This window comes from Carassius gibelio, chromosome A12 (genome assembly GCF_023724105.1).
Source record: "Carassius gibelio isolate Cgi1373 ecotype wild population from Czech Republic chromosome A12, carGib1.2-hapl.c, whole genome shotgun sequence".
Lineage (NCBI taxonomy): Eukaryota > Metazoa > Chordata > Actinopteri > Cypriniformes > Cyprinidae > Carassius > Carassius gibelio.
In genome coordinates, this window is record NC_068382.1 from 17,428,071 (window position 1) to 17,446,498 (window position 18,428).

The following is an 18,428-nucleotide window of genomic DNA, read 5'->3' on the forward strand; positions in this document are numbered from 1 at the left end:
GCAATTTTGAAACCTAAATATTACTTACATTGTTTTATCTTACCATCTTTGTGTAGTTGGTGATCACAAAGTGGTTTTGCATAATTCCCTGGAAAAATTCACAGTTTCTGTTGAGAATATCTATTATGAGACTGAACTGGATTCCAACGTTTAAACATTTTTAAGGGATTATTTCACTCCGTGATCTGGGAATTTTCCATCAGAGTAAATATATTCAATGGTTAAATATATATGAACAGGTCAGAGGTTAATGATTTAAAAAAACAAATGTTTCACAAATAATTAAATATTTGAAATTCTTTAAATTTACAGTTGACATTGTTTTTCCATATATTCATTGGTTAGCTCAAAAATTTTCTTAAAGTATGCTTTGAGCTATTCTTAGCCACGCTTTTTAAATTTATCTTTGTCCCAAGGGGAGACAGGCGGGGCAGTAAGGTAACACATCTGCTAACACAAAGGATTGCGATCCCCCTGTATCGCGCAAGATTTTCACCACGCACTGATCATCACCTTTTCCAGTCAAAGACACAGAACCCTCAAACACAAAAGGTTTGAAATTGTCCTCAGCACTATCACTCGGAATCGGAGTAGATTGAGGAAAAACGGTTTTAAGCAACACCACTCCCCGAGACTGACCTCGCGTTGCGTCGTATTTTTTTTTTTAAGACTATAACATTCAGTGATAGAATGTCCCATTTTATTACAATAACTACACTCCTTCCTGAACTTCACCCATAAAGGCTTCACTTTAGAATCAATATGGCAAACTTTGTTTTCTTTTGAGAACTAAGTCCTGATTCCGATGAAGATCTAACAAGATCTAACTTTTATGCATCAAAGCATATTCATCGGGCAAAATAGCTGCTTGTTGCACGGTAGTTTTTGTTCATTTAAATAAAGAGCTGTATGTTCTGGGACTGAATTTTTTAATTCTTCAATAAGTAGAAGTTCACACAGAGATTCACAATCAGTAGCCTTGCAGGCTTTAATCCACCTGTCAAATAACACTCTTTTCCTGAGTAAATTCAACATACGTTTGGGAGGCAGATTTTGTAGTCATACGAAAACGTTGCAGATAGTGCTCTGGCACTAACTAGTATGCACGCAAGATGGCATTTTTTTCCGAAATCATACTGAACGCTCTCCTCTAAAGATAACGATGCGCACACCTCCTGGGCCTTCCCCGTGAGCTTACACTGCAGCATCAATGACCAAGTTTCATTTGGCCATCTTAAAACATATCTATACGCTCAAAAGCCTGAAAGTATGATTCAACCTCCTTCTCTCTTAGGTGGATTCACCTGTTCGTGATTTGAGTGGCTGATTTATACGGTATAAACATCGAGGAGCAGAAAGGAGATGGACAGATCTTGTGGGCTATCCAGCAAACAAGTGTCTCTTTTATTTGTATTTAGTTTTCTTCGTTGTTGTCTGTTTTGTATAATTTCATTCCTGGGTTGGTATGTTCGTTATTATTGTGACGTCTGTTGGGAATGAGTGAATAAACAGATTTGAGTGACTTCGCTATTTCTTCGTTTTTGTTTATGCTACATAGATCTCTTCCCTCTGAGCTGATATTTTTATGAGAGGTCGTAACCTCTCATATTACACAAACCAAAACTTTAGTAAGTAGTATATTTTTGCCACTAATCAGTCTCTAGAAACATTAAAGGTCGATGGAGACCCCTACTCTAATTTTGGCAAGCTCAACAAGTTCAAATGTTGAGCGCTTGTTGTAACTGTGAAATGTATCAGTAATACTTAATCTCTGTGTACAAATCTGTTGAATCTCTACATAATCTCTCCATTCTTTGTCTCTCATTTCTCAGTCAGACGTGTAACGCTCAAGCAGCTATGCATTTCTGTAGCTCTCTGGGCTCTATGCTCCTCGTCCTTTTCATCAGCAGGTAAGAAACTCCTGGTGGCTTATTAATAACTCACTTTTGCAATTCCAACACTCATTACTGCCATATGACTAGCTGAATACAGTATGACTGCATCCTACACTGTTTATTGTTATATTGACTGCAGGATGTGAATTCATTTCAGTAGTGACATTGTAAAATCGGAAAACCCATTTTCGTCAACGAATTGTCCCGAGTGATAAGCGTTCGGAGTGACGTTTTTGCCAAGATGACAAGCTGGGTATAATTTTGGTTTTACTCTTTTGGCAGCAAATAAAAGACTATATGCCTTAAGTATCCATTCACACTGGATTATGTCGGCTTGATGAAAAGTGTACCTAAAGGAAGGATGGAATTAAAGACTTTTGGGTGAGCCTGAATGAGACTGCCGGAGTCGATTTATGGGTTACAGATTGAAATAACAGCGCTTGTATCGTGTACCCTCTCTGTATTGCCTGTTTGAGCTTATCTTTTCATGCAATGCTACAGTAGCTGCAATGCTAACGCGATTACAAGTGACAGTGTAGAGACAAACCAAGTTGATTTACTGGAACGGCCACCACTCAGACATGTTCAGGCAATTTCCATTTAGTGAGATATGCATATCATCATTGATGCTGGTATTCTGGCTTGACCTTTGAAATTGGATGGGAAGATGTAGGACTTGGTCAGGACGACTCAAAAGATCAAAGGGGGATGTTGAGGAAGTGTGCCAACATCAATTCACCTCACCATCTGCTTTATCCCACCCCCTTCTTGTCCTCCTTTCCCCTCCAATCTCCAGTCTCGCTTCCTGGCAAGCAGGGAGACTTTAGTGGGTGTACACATAGTTTGGCCAAAAATTCAGCTTCCATCACATAAACCACAACAACAAGAGAAACAAATTTTCAAAATAATGTCAGATTTAAAAAATAGTAAAGCAAAGGATATATTCGGACTTGATACATCACTTTTAAAAGAACACAAAACTATTTTAACTTCTCCACTAACAATAGCTGTGAATCAATCCATAAATGAAAACAATTTTCCTTTGGCGCTAAAAAAAGCAGTAGTCAAGCCGATTTTCAAGTCAGGAGACAAGCTCTGTGTCTCAAACTATAGACCTATTAGCATTCTACCAGCCATCTCAAAAATCTTTGAGAAGGTGGTGGCAGAACAGCTAGTGGAGCATCTTAACCACACTGATGCATTACATCCGTGCCAGTTTGGGTTTAGGAAAAGATACTCCACAGAGTCTGCGTGCTGCTACCTACTAGAAGACATCAAATCCAGTCTTGATGGTGGAGGTGTGGTAGGGGCGGTCTTTCTGGACTTGAAAAAGGCCTTTGATACAGTTAATCATCAGCTTCTTATTAGCAAACTATCTGATTTTTCTCTTGATACAAATACAATAACATGGATTCAATCTTACCTTAATGACAGACAACAATGTGTTGCGGTTGACAATAAAAAATCACCATTAAGACCTTGTAGCATGGGAGTGCCACAAGGTTCCATTTTGGGCCCCCTGCTTTTTACCCTTTACATAAATGACCTACCAACTGTGTGTAAGAGTAAAATTATTATGTATGCTGACGATACGGTGCTATATGCACATGGTAAAACTGCGGAAGAAGTCGCTCACAAACTGACTAAAGAGATGAAGAAAATTTCTTTGTGGCTGAAAAACTCATGCCTCACTCTAAATTTAGATAAGACTGTTTCTATGTTTTTCACAAATCGTTTTAAAATACAAATTTACCCTAATATTTTAATTGATGGACAAATTATTTTAAATCAAGAACAGGTAAAATATTTAGGTGTCATATTGGAACCACATTTAGGCTTTAAAAAGCATTTAAAAAAGTTAACAAATACAATAAAATTTAATATGGCACAGTTCAGATACATTCGAAATTCCTTTACAATCGAGGCCTCAGGGGCCTATCTAAATGCCATGATTGTTCCTCATTTTCGATATTGTATGACAAGTTGGTCACAGGCTACTAAAACTGCCCTCAAGCCACTTGAGTCATTATATAAAAGCGCTTTAAAGATTCACGATAAGAAAAGCAGACGATTCCATCACTGTCATATTCTTGTAAAATACCAGTTTCTCAGCTTTGAAAATCTGATAATTCACACCAATCTGTGTTTGATGTATAAGATACTTCATGACAACGCTGCTCCTCCACTAAAAGAATTCATATCTTTGGGCTCTGAAATAACAGCTCGAGCCACAAGATCTACAGTGCGAGGCGAATGCAGGATCCCGAAACGCAGGACAGTATTTGGAAACTCTGCTTTTTCTTGTGTGGTCGCTCGTCAGTGGAATATGTTGCCTATAGAGCTAAAAAAAAGCACAAATTTTTACACCTTCACACGCCAAGCAAAGAAATGGCTTTTATCAAATCAAATTTGTCCCCACATGTGACCAGATATGTGTATGTGTGTAAGTGTGTGTTCTAAGGTCTAAGTATATGAAAGGTGTGAACATGAACTTTTTATTTTATTTATTTTTTTGGCAAGTGTAAATCTTATTACTCATGTATGTTTATATATTGTAGCTTAACATCAGCCTGCCCAGGGACTACGGGTGAAAATTAGCTCTTGAGCTAAAACCTGGTACTATGCATCTCTCCCTTTGAGGTTAATGTTTATTGTACGCTGTCCCTGTTTCTTTAAATAAATAAAAAAAAAAAAAAAAAAAGAGCCATACCTCCTCTTTGGGTTCTTAGAGAATAGCACATGAAGATAAGGATGCGTTATTGGAGGCCTAATCTTGCAGAGGGACTTGTAATGTTTTTTTTGTTTGAAATCTAAAATGGATGATTTCTGTTCTATATAGACCCAATATTGTTTAGGTGGATTTTAAAGGGGCCATGTCATGTTGAGATAAAAGAGCTTGAGGTACTCTGAAATCATACTGTAACTTTCAGAACTCAAAACTTACTTTCAAGACCTTTTTATTTTTAAACCTAGCTGCAAAAACAGTTCAGTATTTCTGCAACTAGGAATGAATCGATCATCACATCAACATTCATGTTTATGCTGATGAAGCCTGTCGGGTGATTAGACTGTCCTTCCATTCCATAGACAATGTATAACTAACATTATTGTGTTAACATTTAAGAACATTAAAAACCAGATAACTCTGAACAACTGTTTGACATTACTGGAAGGATGTTTGCTCATACTTTGAGAGAACCTGGACAAAACCTTAGCTGAGAATGTTTCTTGTAATTGGGATAAAGTGCATAAATAAATGAACTAAATCTAAACTGCATTTACGATTTACAAAAATTATTAAAATGATTTGCATAATTGACTTGTCAACCCAATTCAATGACTGTTCAATGTGTCTCTTTTCCTCTCTCACTCTCTCTCTCTCTCTCTCTCTCTCTCTCTCAAACACCCATGTATTTTTTGGAAATAAGCCCATAATATGCAATCTGCCACTGCCCAAATTTGTAAATGATGAAAAAAGTCGCTTAAGCAGACATGGCGATAATGTTGGAGAGTTTAGGATTTGGCAAAGAAAAGTGGTGTTTGGCATGCATGTTTAATTTTAAGATTCAGGGAGAGGTTGAAATGGGCACAAAAAACTAAGATGTTATTTGGCAAAAGAAAAATGTAGCAACATTTTAATACGACCTCAAAGAAAATATTTATAGTAAGATCATTTATATTTTAACAAAAACTCCCCATGATTAATGTTTTATTTTATTGGTCGGTTGGCAGAGATCTGTAGAAACATAAATAAACTGTAGGGCTGTTTTGTAGATGAAAGACACAGCTGAATTATCTATTTTAAAAGCCATATTTAATGCATGAACCCGCAGTACAGTAAGCATTCATTTTCTTTGACACATACTTCTGGGTAAACCAGACTAGATCCAAGCCACATAAGGAGATCAGAGTGGTGGAAGTAATTAGGACATCATCACTCTGAACTCTTATTTTTGTAAAAACAAATTGCCCGGCATGCTTATATATATATATATATATATATATATATATATATATATATATATATATATATATATATATATATATATATATATATATATATATATATATTTCATTCATTTGTTTATGTATTTTAATGCTATTTCAGTCTGTTTTCTATCAGTTTAAAAACATGCAAACTTAAATTATTTTCTGGAGTTGTTTAATATTCCAGTGCTGGGGAAGAGCACCCAGATACTCTCAAAGAGAGAGTTTGCGATGTTGGGGCTCATATCTCATACGACCACTGGTGTGTGTAGACGGGGAGATGGAGTTGATACAAGCTTGAGAAACTGTCTCTGTGGACCAAAGCAGAAACAGTTGGGGAGACAGTCCTGTATCTCCATACACAACACGTCAGTCAGCATAAACACCAGAGACACAGGCTGGATTTTGTTTCAGTGTTGGTTCAGAACTAAGAAAGAAAATGTGAAGAGGATTTATAATTTTTTTTCAGGTTTTATTTCTATCAAGATTTATTTCGTATCAGATTCTGAAATTATTTTACATAATGACGTCCCGGTTCTTGACTCTTGTTTCACTGAGTCTGTGAACTGATATCACACAGAGTAATGACTGACTCAGTTAACGTGAGAACCGCATTCAGAGCTACATTCAACCTGTACATTAAAATTCAGTAAAATGGTTTAATCTGTTTCGTAAAATATATTATTCAAAAGAGCGATCTTTTTGTATCTGTTGTATCAAATATATCAATATGATGTTAGACGCCTGTGAGAGTATGATGGATGCATATCAACATCCACATTCAGCAGCGTAAAACTATCTACCCAGCTTTCACAGACCAGTAACCCAGCATTTCCTCACACATGACTGGACTTCAGCCTGAAGGGGGCAGCAAACAAAGGGTTGCCTTTTAATGCTAAAAATTATAAGCCAGGCATATAATCACTTGGTTTAATTTCATTCAAAATAAGTTTTGTTTTTATTTAAAATACACAGCTTGTGTGATAAGATAAAACAACACAAATAGCATTGCTTTGGTGATATGCCTATTTCCTATTTAACCAACATTACTTGTTTTCTTTGCATGACAGAATACTACATTTTTCTTTAGTTACAGGTTTACTGAGTCTCCAAAGGTAAAGACCCTGTCCTGTTTTCCTGACTAGCATGGATGATTAAAGCTGAAGTGTGTTATTTCTTTGCCACTGGTGTCACCAAAAATAATTAAAAAAAATTATGACTGTTTGCCATTGGTCAGACTGTCAGATCATGCCCCTAAAGTCATATTATTGGTTGAACCAATGTTGCTGTGTTGGGATGCTAAAACAAACAGAGCATTGGCTATACCTCAGAAGACAGTGTTACGAAAACAACCTACAAATGGCTTGCTTTTAGCTGTCTATGCTTATTAAGCTGAGATAGGAGAAAATATTGTAACATAGAAAAATTGCACACTTCAACTTTATCACGGGAAGCATGTGGAGTCAGACTTCATCTAGAAAAGCAACCTGAAAAACACACATTCTGAAATATTTGCTGTACTTTCCAGCTGTAGAAAGTATTTTTCTACCAAGTACATGATTAGACGTGTCTGAAAATGTTTTCCAACAGCCTTCCATGTGTTTATAGGGGTTAATATAGAGGCAGTGACCTGCATAGTTCACTTATTGTTTTATTGAATTATACTTTTAGATTTTCTTGAATTATACTTTTAGATTTTAGTAACAGTTTAATGAGAGTAATAATAGAAGTGATCATGTCAATGACCTAAAGCTCTCCTTCTGTCGCTCACTCTCTCACCATCTGTCTCATTTCCTCTCTTTTGATCTTTCCCAGTCCCTTTTTTTCTTCATACAAATATGTGTGTGGATTTAGCATGCATAATTCTGTACATCATTTGGGTAAAAATGTCAGAAAAAAATGTCTCATACCTGGATACGGTTGAATATAAAAGTTTCGGATGAGTGTTTCTATTTGAGGCAAACCTGATTTTGGAATTATTCAATTATAGGTTTATTATTATTTATTATTATTATTATTATTATTTATATTATTTATAAGTCAAATAGTTTGAATGTTTTTGAAAGAAATATATTGCATACAACAGCAACATTGTGAGATATTATTGATATCTGTTTTCCATTTTAATATATTACAAAATATAGTAAAACAGCAATATTGTGAAATATTATTACAATTTAAATGTTTTTAAATTTTATTTGTTCTTGTGATGCAAAGCTGAATTTTCAGCAGTCATTACTCCAGTCTTCAGTGTCACATGATCCTTCAGAAATCTTTCTCTAAAGATTATTAATACACGTTTTTATTTATTTATTATTATCTTATTTTTTCTTATTCTTACCAATGCTGAAAACAATTTTGCTCCTTAATATTTTTTTGTAGTAACATTGATAATTAAAAAAATAAAAAAAACATTATTTATTTGAAATATGATAAATATACTGAAAAAATAACTTTTTTAAAATTTACATTAAAAAACATGTCAAGCACACACTTTTGAACAGTATATTGTGAGCAAAATTAACATGATTTTCATTTGATTTGTTCATACTATATTTTAATGAACACAGCTCTTGAGTTGCATGTGAAATCTGATGATGATGTGTTCCAGTATAGTTTGAGAAAGACCCAAAGAGCATCTTTAGATACAATAAAAGCAAAAACATTGGATAAATCAGTCACTTTATCAATAATTCAAATCTACTTTGATTACAGATCTAAAATGAATGCAGAATCTTAAATATTTCCTAATCATGTTACAACAGAACGTTTTAATGCTCTTATAATAGTCTCATTGCAACTGCCTGAAGCTTAAATTTATGTCCTTTTTGAATCTCAGATTTTCAGTGTGGTCTCAGATTTTCTGCATTTATATAAGAAGAATATTGTGGGAAGGGCGATGTCTGAGAGAGCTAAAGAAGGGACGGAAGAGATCTGCTGCACTGAGAAGCAGTAAAAATCCACATGTAACACTGTCCTCTTCCTGTGCATGGACCACAGTCCTGGTTTCTGTTCATTCTCGAATATTCATAAGGATATTGTGTAGTGCCAACCAAACAGTTTTCTTTTCCCCTTAGACGTCTCTTGAAGTCTTTCCTACATGTGCTGCTGTGCTCTGTGGTGTTGTTACCCTGAAGCTGAATAATATCTGAAGCTCATGGGCCAGAAACAGAGACTTTGCTCTGCGGGAAAGAACACAGTGCTTCTACCATCACTGAGGATGTTCAAATCGCACACGCCACAGTCAGCCGCAGTGCTTTAATGAGAGAAAAGATGAAATCTAAAAATACACAGTGTTTCAAATCTAGGCCATAAGTTATCGGCAATTAAGTTGAAAACATGCCTTGGCTTGGTGGAAGTAACATTGCTTTTCTGCACTGACTTGTGGAATTGCGCAGTGCTTAATGTGTGTGTATTTGTGTGTTTTGTGTTCTGCTGTTTTTACAGGAGCATGGATGGCTCTGTCACCAGCACAGAGGAGATCTTGCCCCCCACCATTCAGAAACTGATGAAGGGATACAACAAGTACCTTAGGCCATTCTTTGGCAGTATGACGATCAAAGCTTTTACATTTACACAAACTTTTATCTTGCATAAGTGGATTTTTATCTTCTCTTAATATCCTGTCATCATCAACAACAGCAATTAAAACAAATGTAAACTCAGCGGAAACGCTCCAGGCTTGAGTTGATGCAGTCCACTCTTGTAACGCATGTAAATTAAGTCCTTCTTTCTGCTGTCTTTCTATGTTAGCAGTGTTATCACTCTGTAGTGAATGCAGTGTGTGCGGTTGTTTTATTTTTTTCAGATGGGCCTGTTACTGTAGGAATGAGTCTGGATATCGCCAGCATAGACACCATATCAGAAATCAACATGGTATGATAATCTTACAAAACACAGGCATCTAAATATTACTTCTAAATTACTAAACTATCACAACATATTCCACATTTTTCTGCAAATGTTTTCTTCATGCAACTAATATGAAAGCATGGGTTCAGTGACAAATTCTTCATTTGTATCTGAGTTAATAAAAATAAGTGCCAAGTTATTAGAAATTTCGGATCCACTTTATATTAAGTGGCCTTAACTACTATGTACTTACATTTTAATTGATAATTTAGTACAATGTACTTATAGTGTACATACATGTTTTTACATTGTACTTATATTAAAAAAAACTACTTGTAATTACATCTTTATTTAATTTATGTAATTACATTTATAATTACACTGTTGACCCATACTTTACACCTTAACCCACCCTTAAAATTACCCATACCTCCAACCCTCTCCCTAACCTTACCCCTATCCCACCTCAATAGCAGCAAAGGTGTTTTACAATACAATATGAACACAATAAGTACATTGTACTTATTTTTTATGTAAGTACATAGTAGTTAAGGCCACCTAATATAAAGTGGGACCGAAATTTCTATATATTTTATACATATATAATGCATATACCCTTCTGAATAAAATTCACCTTATCTTTTTTTCTAAATACATGTTTAATCCATAATATATAATATAATATGATATATGATATGATATGATATGATATGATATAATATCATATAGTATAATAATTTACACCAATTTTGGACTTTAATCACCACAAAAACTTCAAAATGAATAGTAATTTCAGAAAGAAGAGGAGTGTTCAAGTCATTGTCTGTATAAATTGCATTTTAATGCTCCTTTTTTTATCTCAATAGAAAAAAAGAGTGTCACATCATTGGCCCATATTTCAAAGAGCCTCTTTGATCTTTGGACGGAGTTATATAAAAGCTGAATCTATGATGTAATTCTTAGCTTGTGGTGCACATATCTGTAATGAGCATCTCTGTTCAATCTCCCCAGGATTACACAGCCACCATCTTTCTTCGTCAGCGCTGGACAGACGAACGCTTGTGTTTTGATGGCAATAAGAGCTTGAGTCTGGATGGGAGACTGGTAGAGCTCCTTTGGGTCCCTGATACGTTCATTGTGGATTCCAAGAAATCCTTCCTGCATGACATCACTGTCGAAAACAGACTGATCCGGATATTCCCCAACGGAACTGTGCTGTATGCCCTGAGGTAGTGAGGTGTCATTCACCGGATCTTTTCTACAGTCAGACGCTACTGGGTCTTATGAAAGGAGATTGTTGAGGACAGGGTTTACTGTTGAAGGACTGACTGGAGAGTTGATGCAGGGATAAAGGCATGAGAGGACAGCTAAAAAAAGGCAGGGATAGTTTTGGGCCAGTGGAAGAGTTCACAATGTCAGAAAACAGGGTAAGAATAGAGGCGGCAGCAAGGGACTCAAAGCTTGTGTACAGATGGGCAGCTGGCGCCAAAAATAAGCTTGAAAGGAGCACCCACAGACAGTGAGCTGATTTCCAGCATTATATAAGCACCAACATTCTCTCATGTATGTCACTCTTTTTCTCTCTCTCTCTGTTTCTCTAGAATTACCACTACGGTGGCCTGCAATATGGATCTAACCAAATATCCCATGGACAGACAGACGTGCACCCTTCAACTTGAAAGCTGTAGGTCTCAAATGATATGATATTTCTATATGACAGATTGTTAAGATATTTACAACCCTGTGTGTTTTCACTAGTAATTAAGTGGTCACACAATTTAGCCTAGGCTACACATGACTGCATTTTTATGAAAAACCATATCCGATATATGCATATTGTAATGATTATTTTGTTTTATTCTGAAATATGAAAAACTCATTATAGAGTTTCAAATATATTTAAAATGTAGAACATGCTTAAAATTCTATCTTTCATAAAGTTAATTTGATTTATATATTTTTTATTATTCTATATTATTAAAAAAATATATAAAAATCATCAAGCGGATGTAAGACCAGCTGACAAAGTTAAACCTTTAAATATTTTGAATGGCTGCTGCCTTAACTGTCTTACATTGGCTTCAGAATCAATGCAACATATTAACATAATGCTCATGTGTATAAATAATTTAAAACCTCTTTAATATTCATACATGCCAAGCCAAACACTCACACAGCAGTCTTAGGCGAGTGAGCATGCGGCATGCAGATGTATGCAGATTAATTTTTAACAATTTAAGGGATATTTATGTTGTTTACACCTGGAACATCTATCATTAGTGAAATTAATATTTCACATGTACTACACAAATTTAGAAAAAGGCTTGAAACTTGCATGTATCTTAAAGGGCTGCCACACAGCATATGGGTACTAAATCACACTTTGGAGGGAATATTCTGTACTGCAGATTCAGGAAGAGACCAAGGCAATTGCTCACAGATGAAATATCCTAACCTCTACCAATCTAGAGCATAAAACATTGTGAAATATGCTCCCATGATACACCCAGCAATTAGTTATTTCATCAGACAAGAAGCACATACTGATCTGTAAAGAGTAAATAACTCAAGCTGTTAGATAGTTGTTTTTTTAAAGCTTGTGTTGTTAATTTAACTTTGTTTAGACTATAGTCAAGTCATTTCAAGTCACCTTTATTTATATAGTGCGTTTAACAATACAGATTGTGTCAAAGCAACTTTAGTATCAAATAATAAAAAAAAGGAGAATAGAAAACATTACATTTTCAGTTAAAGGCAGTTCATCACTGAATTCAGTGATGTCATAATCCATTTCAGTTCTGTTTAAATAATATCCTTGCAATCAAGTTGACGATGTCGCTGGAAATTAAGTGTCCCCAACTAAGCAAGCCATAGGTGACAGCAGCAAGGAACCAAAACTCCATTGTGACAGAATGGAGGAAAGAACCTAAGGAGCAACCAGGCTCAGTCAGGGGTCAAGTTCTACTGAAAATACCAATATCTGCATTCAAGATCTTCTGTATTTGCTCACTCACCTAAGACTGCTGTGTGAGTGTTTGGCTTGGCATGTATCAATATTAAAGAGGTTTTATATTATTTAGACACATAAGAATTGAGAATTGAAGCCACTGTAAGACAGTCAAGGCAGCAATCATTCAAAATATTTCAAGATTTACTCTGTCACCTCTGCTTGACCTTTTATTTATCGGCCAGTTGAATGGACATTACCCTGCTGAAAAGACAAGTATGGCTGGTCTCTAGCATATGGTGTGTTTTGGATGCTGACATCTCTACTTGGCTTCTACCTTAAAAGAAAGACTACTGTATGTGCTTTTTGGCAATACCGGATAGATTACTCACACAATATGCAGCAAGAGACGAATGAGCCAGCTACTGTAGACCATCATGAAAACTAAAGCATAGACCAGCATGTTAATTCATCACTGAATTCAATGATGAACTGCCTTTAACAGAAAATGTAATGTTTTCTATTGTCCTTTTCCATTGACACATTATTTTGCTATTTGATACTAAAGTTGCTTTGACACAATCTGTATTGTTAAAAGCACTATATAAATAAAGGTGACTTGAAATGACTTGACTATAGCCTAAACAAAGTTAAATTAACAACACAAGCTTTAAAAAAACAACTATCTAACAGCTTGAGTTATTTACTCTTTACAGATCAGTATGTGCTTCTTGTCTGATGAAATAACTAATTGCTGGGTGTATCATGGGAGCATATTTCACAATGTTTTATGCTCTAGATTGGTAGAGGTGAGGATATTTAATCTGAGCAAGGTTTTTTTTTTATCGCCTTTTCATACTTAACTGTGCATGACACAGTGCCATCTTGAGGTGCACATTATATATTACATTATATATTTTATATATATAAATACAAAATGCTGCAAGTATAGAGCTGCTTATTTAGTGGTTCTGTTTTAAATAGTTTTTTCTTAGTTTATAAGGGAGAAAAAAACCCTGGTAACCAGATTTCTGAAATGGAAACTGGGGACATTTCCTAGTATAGTGTTTAAAATATAAAGTTCTCACTTTAAAAAAATTGGGACAATATATTTTTGTATTTTTCTCTACTTAGGGTTATATTATTGATTGACTGATTGATTGATGTGTGTGCGTCAAACTAACCGTAACTTGTTTTAATACAGTTCACCAAAAATCACATTATGAAACAATTAAAAATATGAATAGCAGATTAAAACTATATTATATTATATTATATTATATTATATTATATTATATTATATTATATTATATTATATTATATTATATTATATTATATTATATTACTTTAACACATTACAACAACACATCAAAAAATAAGAAAGAGTGACAAAAATGTATTTAACAAAAAACATTTTCTCTTAATTAAAATGATTTGATTAAAACTTTTTTCAGATTTTTTTGATGTTCTGCATCTGAAAATGGATATTTATTTATCCTTAATTTGGCTTATTATTTTGCATTTCACGCAAATTTTTTTATCTTCTTTTGCAAATGTAACTGTATAATTTTTTTATTTTATTATTTATTTATTTATTTTTAAAGAGAGAGAGAAAAAATGGTTAACAAGGATGTAACTGTTGCCGTCCTTATTTAGCAACTTTCCTCAGGGAACCCTCATACATTAACATTTCAAGTTGGCCTATAAATGATTGAATTGCTCTGTTCAGAATTATTGATGGTTATGATAATGCATATATTACAGTATAATCCTCTAGTAGCATTGCATATAAAATTAGTAGTAATTAAATTCTTTCTTACTGCTGTATACAGGAAGTGTAATTTGGTGGAAATATAACAGCGCTCAGCATTGGAATTACTTATGTAGTGATAACTGTCTCCTTGATTTATATTATGTTTTTCACAGGGGGATATAATGTGAAAGATGTGGTTTTCTATTGGACAAGAGGAAACCAGTCAGTTAGCGGTCTTGATCATTTACATCTGGCTCAGTACACCCTCGAGGATCACTACACCTCTGAATCTGAAGCTGTTTATGAGACTGGTATGTCCACACAGACACACACACACACACACACACACACACAGGTTTCTATTTTTTTTTGTTGGGACATTCCGTAGACTTAATGGTTTTTCTACTGCAAAAACTGTATTTTCTAGCCCCTTGCCCTAACCCTAAACCTACCCCTCACACATAACTTTTCTGCTATTTTAGATTTACAGAAACTTAATTATTTATATTATATAAGCTTTTGTCCCCACATGGTCAACATTTATTGGTATTACTATACTATACAAGAGACACACATAATGCTGGAGACTGTATGTGCTGTATTGATGTTTTTACTTTCTTTTTAATAATGTAACAGGTAATTACCCAAAGTTGATCTTCCACTTCAAACTCAAGAGGAGCATCTTATATTTCATTCTGGAGACATACGTGCCTTCCAGTGCTCTTGTGGTCCTGTCCTGGGTCTCATTCTGGATCAGTCAATCTTCTGTACCTGCTCGCATCTGCATAGGTAGGATCGAAATGCAATCGTTAGCACATTAACATGAGATCAAAATATATAAACACCTCTTCAGTATGACACCAATCTCAACAGATGTCCTTTACACTATCATTCAAAGTTTGGGGTCATAAGTTTTATTTATTTATTTTTCCTAAAATAAATTTCATTTACACTTATAAGTTTTTGCATAAAATTCTGAACCCCCATCCCCCCCCCACCAAACTAAGTAGTTTTCACAAAACTATTAAGCAGCATAACTGTTTTAAACATTGATAATGATAAGAAATGTTTTGAGCAACAAAACTACACATTAAAAATGATTTTTGAAGGATCATGTGACACTGAAGACTGGAGTAATGACTTCTGAAAATTAAGCTTTGCCATCACAGGAATAAATTAAATTTGAAATATATTAAAATAGAAAACAGCAATTTTAAATTGTAATAATATTTCATTTCATTACTGTTTTGATCAGTATACAGTGCCTTGGTGAGCATAAGAGACCTCTTTCCAAAACATTTTAAAAATCTTTCCGTAGTGGACCTTTTGTAGTGGATCTGGATTTGCTTTTTCACCTAAATAACTTATGCAGCACTGTTGTCAAGTGATAGCTTGTTTCTGATATAACAACATACTCTCTTCATCACCACAATAGCCCAATACTCAAGAACTCAACAATAACTCAATCCTCTTTGTCGTTAACTCACAGGAGTGACCACAGTCTTAACTATGACCACCCTGATGATGGGAGCCCGCACCTCTTTACCCAATGCCAACTGCTTCATCAAAGCCATTGATGTGTATCTTGGCATCTGCTTCAGCTTCATCTTTGGCGCTCTGATTGAATACGCAGTTGCACATTTCTGCACATTACACCAGCCAAACGCTGCCAATGCATATATGGTAAGAACCTTTATCAAAATAAACTATTTATGCTGCTTGTTAAATTCACATAACACAGTTGTTATAGAAGTTTGTTTTGTTCATTCCATTTAAATGTATGCAAAATTGAAGTTTGCTTCAGTTTAATCCATTTTTGCTGCATTAACTGAAATGTACTATACTATAATGTATCAAGTCTCAATGAGAAGTTTATGATGTGCAAATGTCACTGCAGTGACACATCATTTCCAGCTTTTGTTCTTCAACATTAACAGGTCTTTCCATTTACTCAAAACACTGACTGGAATATATTGGAATCTTCTTAATATAATTGAGCTGATCTAAAAAAGAAAACATTAACTAATTAAAAATTTATTTTTAATATGAAGAATATTCAAAACCACTTAACTTAAAGAAATAGTTCACCAAAATAAGAACATTTGCTGAAAATTAACTCACCCTTAGGCCATCCAAGATGTAGATGAGTTTGTTTCTTCATTGAAATTTAGCATCATTTGCTCACCGATGGATCATCTGAATGGGTGCCGTAATAATAAGAGTCCAAACAGCTGATAGAAACATCACAGTAATCCATGACTAATCCACACGACTCCAGTCCATCACTTAACAACAGATATCACTGAAAAATGCAATATTATGGATGGAGGATTCGCATTTTAGACGTAAACGTTTATTAAATAAATAAAACGTCGTAATAATGGATTTGTTTATTATAAACAGGCAGGTTTTTAGTTCACAAGACATTCATTGATGGACTGGAGTTGTGTGGATTACTGTGATGTTTCTTATCAGCTGTTTGGGCTTTTTCTGACGGCACCCATTTACTGCAGAGGATCCGTTGGTGAGCAAGTGATTTAATGCTAAATTTCTGTTCAGAGGAAATAAAAACAAAAATACATTTTTATCGTGGGTGGTCTGATGGTGAGTACATTTTCAGCAAATGTTCATTTTGGGGTGAACTATTTCTTTAAAAATAGTGAGTAAATTCAAAAAGCTATTTTTTGCAGTATAGTAACGATAACATAATGGCCAATTATATAATTATCGTTGCCTTGCCATAGTCATAACAATAAATCAAACACATTTACGTCTCATTGTTGCATCAGTATGGCCAGGAAATGCAGGAGCGCGAGAATGAGATGAACGGCATCGTCAACTCCATTGGCAGCCACACTTTGCGGGCCCGTAAACATGAGGAGATGCTGTCCCGAATGGGTAGCGCTAGCAACCCCACCCCCAGTGAGAGTAAGGAGGAGATCAACTCCTCGCAGCCACAGACCCGCTGCACCAAGTGCATGTCGACGGCTCGCCAAATCGTACGCTGTCTGTACTGCTGCAAAGTGGAAAACCCACACTACATCGACAACTACTCAAGGCGGACCTTCCCCCTCTCCTTCATCATGATCAACCTCCTCTACTGGACATACTACTTGTACTTCTAAAGCTCCTGTCGTTTGTGTGTCAAGGGGTCTATAGTGATGTACTGTATGTGTTTCCCTTTTTGTGTCACAGTTTCAGAGATGTATAAAGTACTAGAGAACCATACTTGAGTAAAAGTACAAGTGCTCTATCAAAAAAGTGACTTGAGTAGAAGTAGAAGTGCTCTTTAAGCACCACACTTAAGTAGAAGTACTAAAGTATTCAACATTTTTTGTACTTAAGTATTGCAAGTAGTCTATTTTAAAATTTACTACTCAAGTACTGAAAGTAAAAGTAGAAGTATTGTGTTATGTAGCTATTAAAGAAAATAGTCAAAAGTTTGAACATATTGTTTTTACTATTTCAAATGATTAACCTAAAGGACAATCACAATTCCTTTGACTGTAACTTCTTGTAAACAAAAAATGGTTACTAGGGTTAGTTAGCCCAATTTGCAAAATGATGTCATTGATAACTTACCCTCATTTTGTTTCAAACCCGTAAGACATCAGAGGGTCATTTAGAATTTTTTGAAGCATCGAAAATACATTTTGGTCAAAAATTGTCTTCTCTCTTCCGTGTCTGTTGTAAGACAGTTAAAAACAAAGCAGTTTGTGATATCTGGTTCGCGAACGAATCATTCGATGTAACCGGATCTTTTTGAAACAGTTCACCAAATCGAACTGAATCGTTTTAAACAGTTCGCGTCTCCAATACGCATTAATCCACAGATGAATTAAGCTTAACTTGTTTAATGCGTCTGACACTCCCTCTGAGTTAAAACAAACCAATATCCCGGAGTAATTCAAACAGTACACTGACTGAACTGATGTGAAGAGAGAAATGAAGATGAACACCGAGCCGAGCCAGATAATGACTCGTTCACGAGTCA

At 35.0% G+C, this 18,428-nt stretch overlaps 1 protein-coding gene across 1 annotated transcript in view; it reads left to right on the forward strand.

Moving 5' to 3' along the window:
• LOC128025351 (gamma-aminobutyric acid receptor subunit pi-like) overlaps positions 1-18,048 on the forward strand; it is a 22,330-nt gene extending 4,282 nt beyond the window's left edge. Inside the window, exons 2-10 of the mRNA XM_052611621.1 lie at positions 1,833-1,910; positions 9,330-9,430; positions 9,691-9,758; positions 10,746-10,963; positions 11,336-11,418; positions 14,608-14,745; positions 15,071-15,223; positions 15,924-16,117; positions 17,224-18,048. Of these exons, the coding sequence (XP_052467581.1) occupies positions 1,858-1,910; positions 9,330-9,430; positions 9,691-9,758; positions 10,746-10,963; positions 11,336-11,418; positions 14,608-14,745; positions 15,071-15,223; positions 15,924-16,117; positions 17,224-17,559 (1,344 nt within the window). The 5' untranslated portion in view covers positions 1,833-1,857 and the 3' untranslated portion in view covers positions 17,560-18,048. The remainder of the gene's footprint in view (positions 1-1,832; positions 1,911-9,329; positions 9,431-9,690; positions 9,759-10,745; positions 10,964-11,335; positions 11,419-14,607; positions 14,746-15,070; positions 15,224-15,923; positions 16,118-17,223) is intronic.
• The last annotated feature ends 380 nt before the right edge of the window (positions 18,049-18,428 follow it).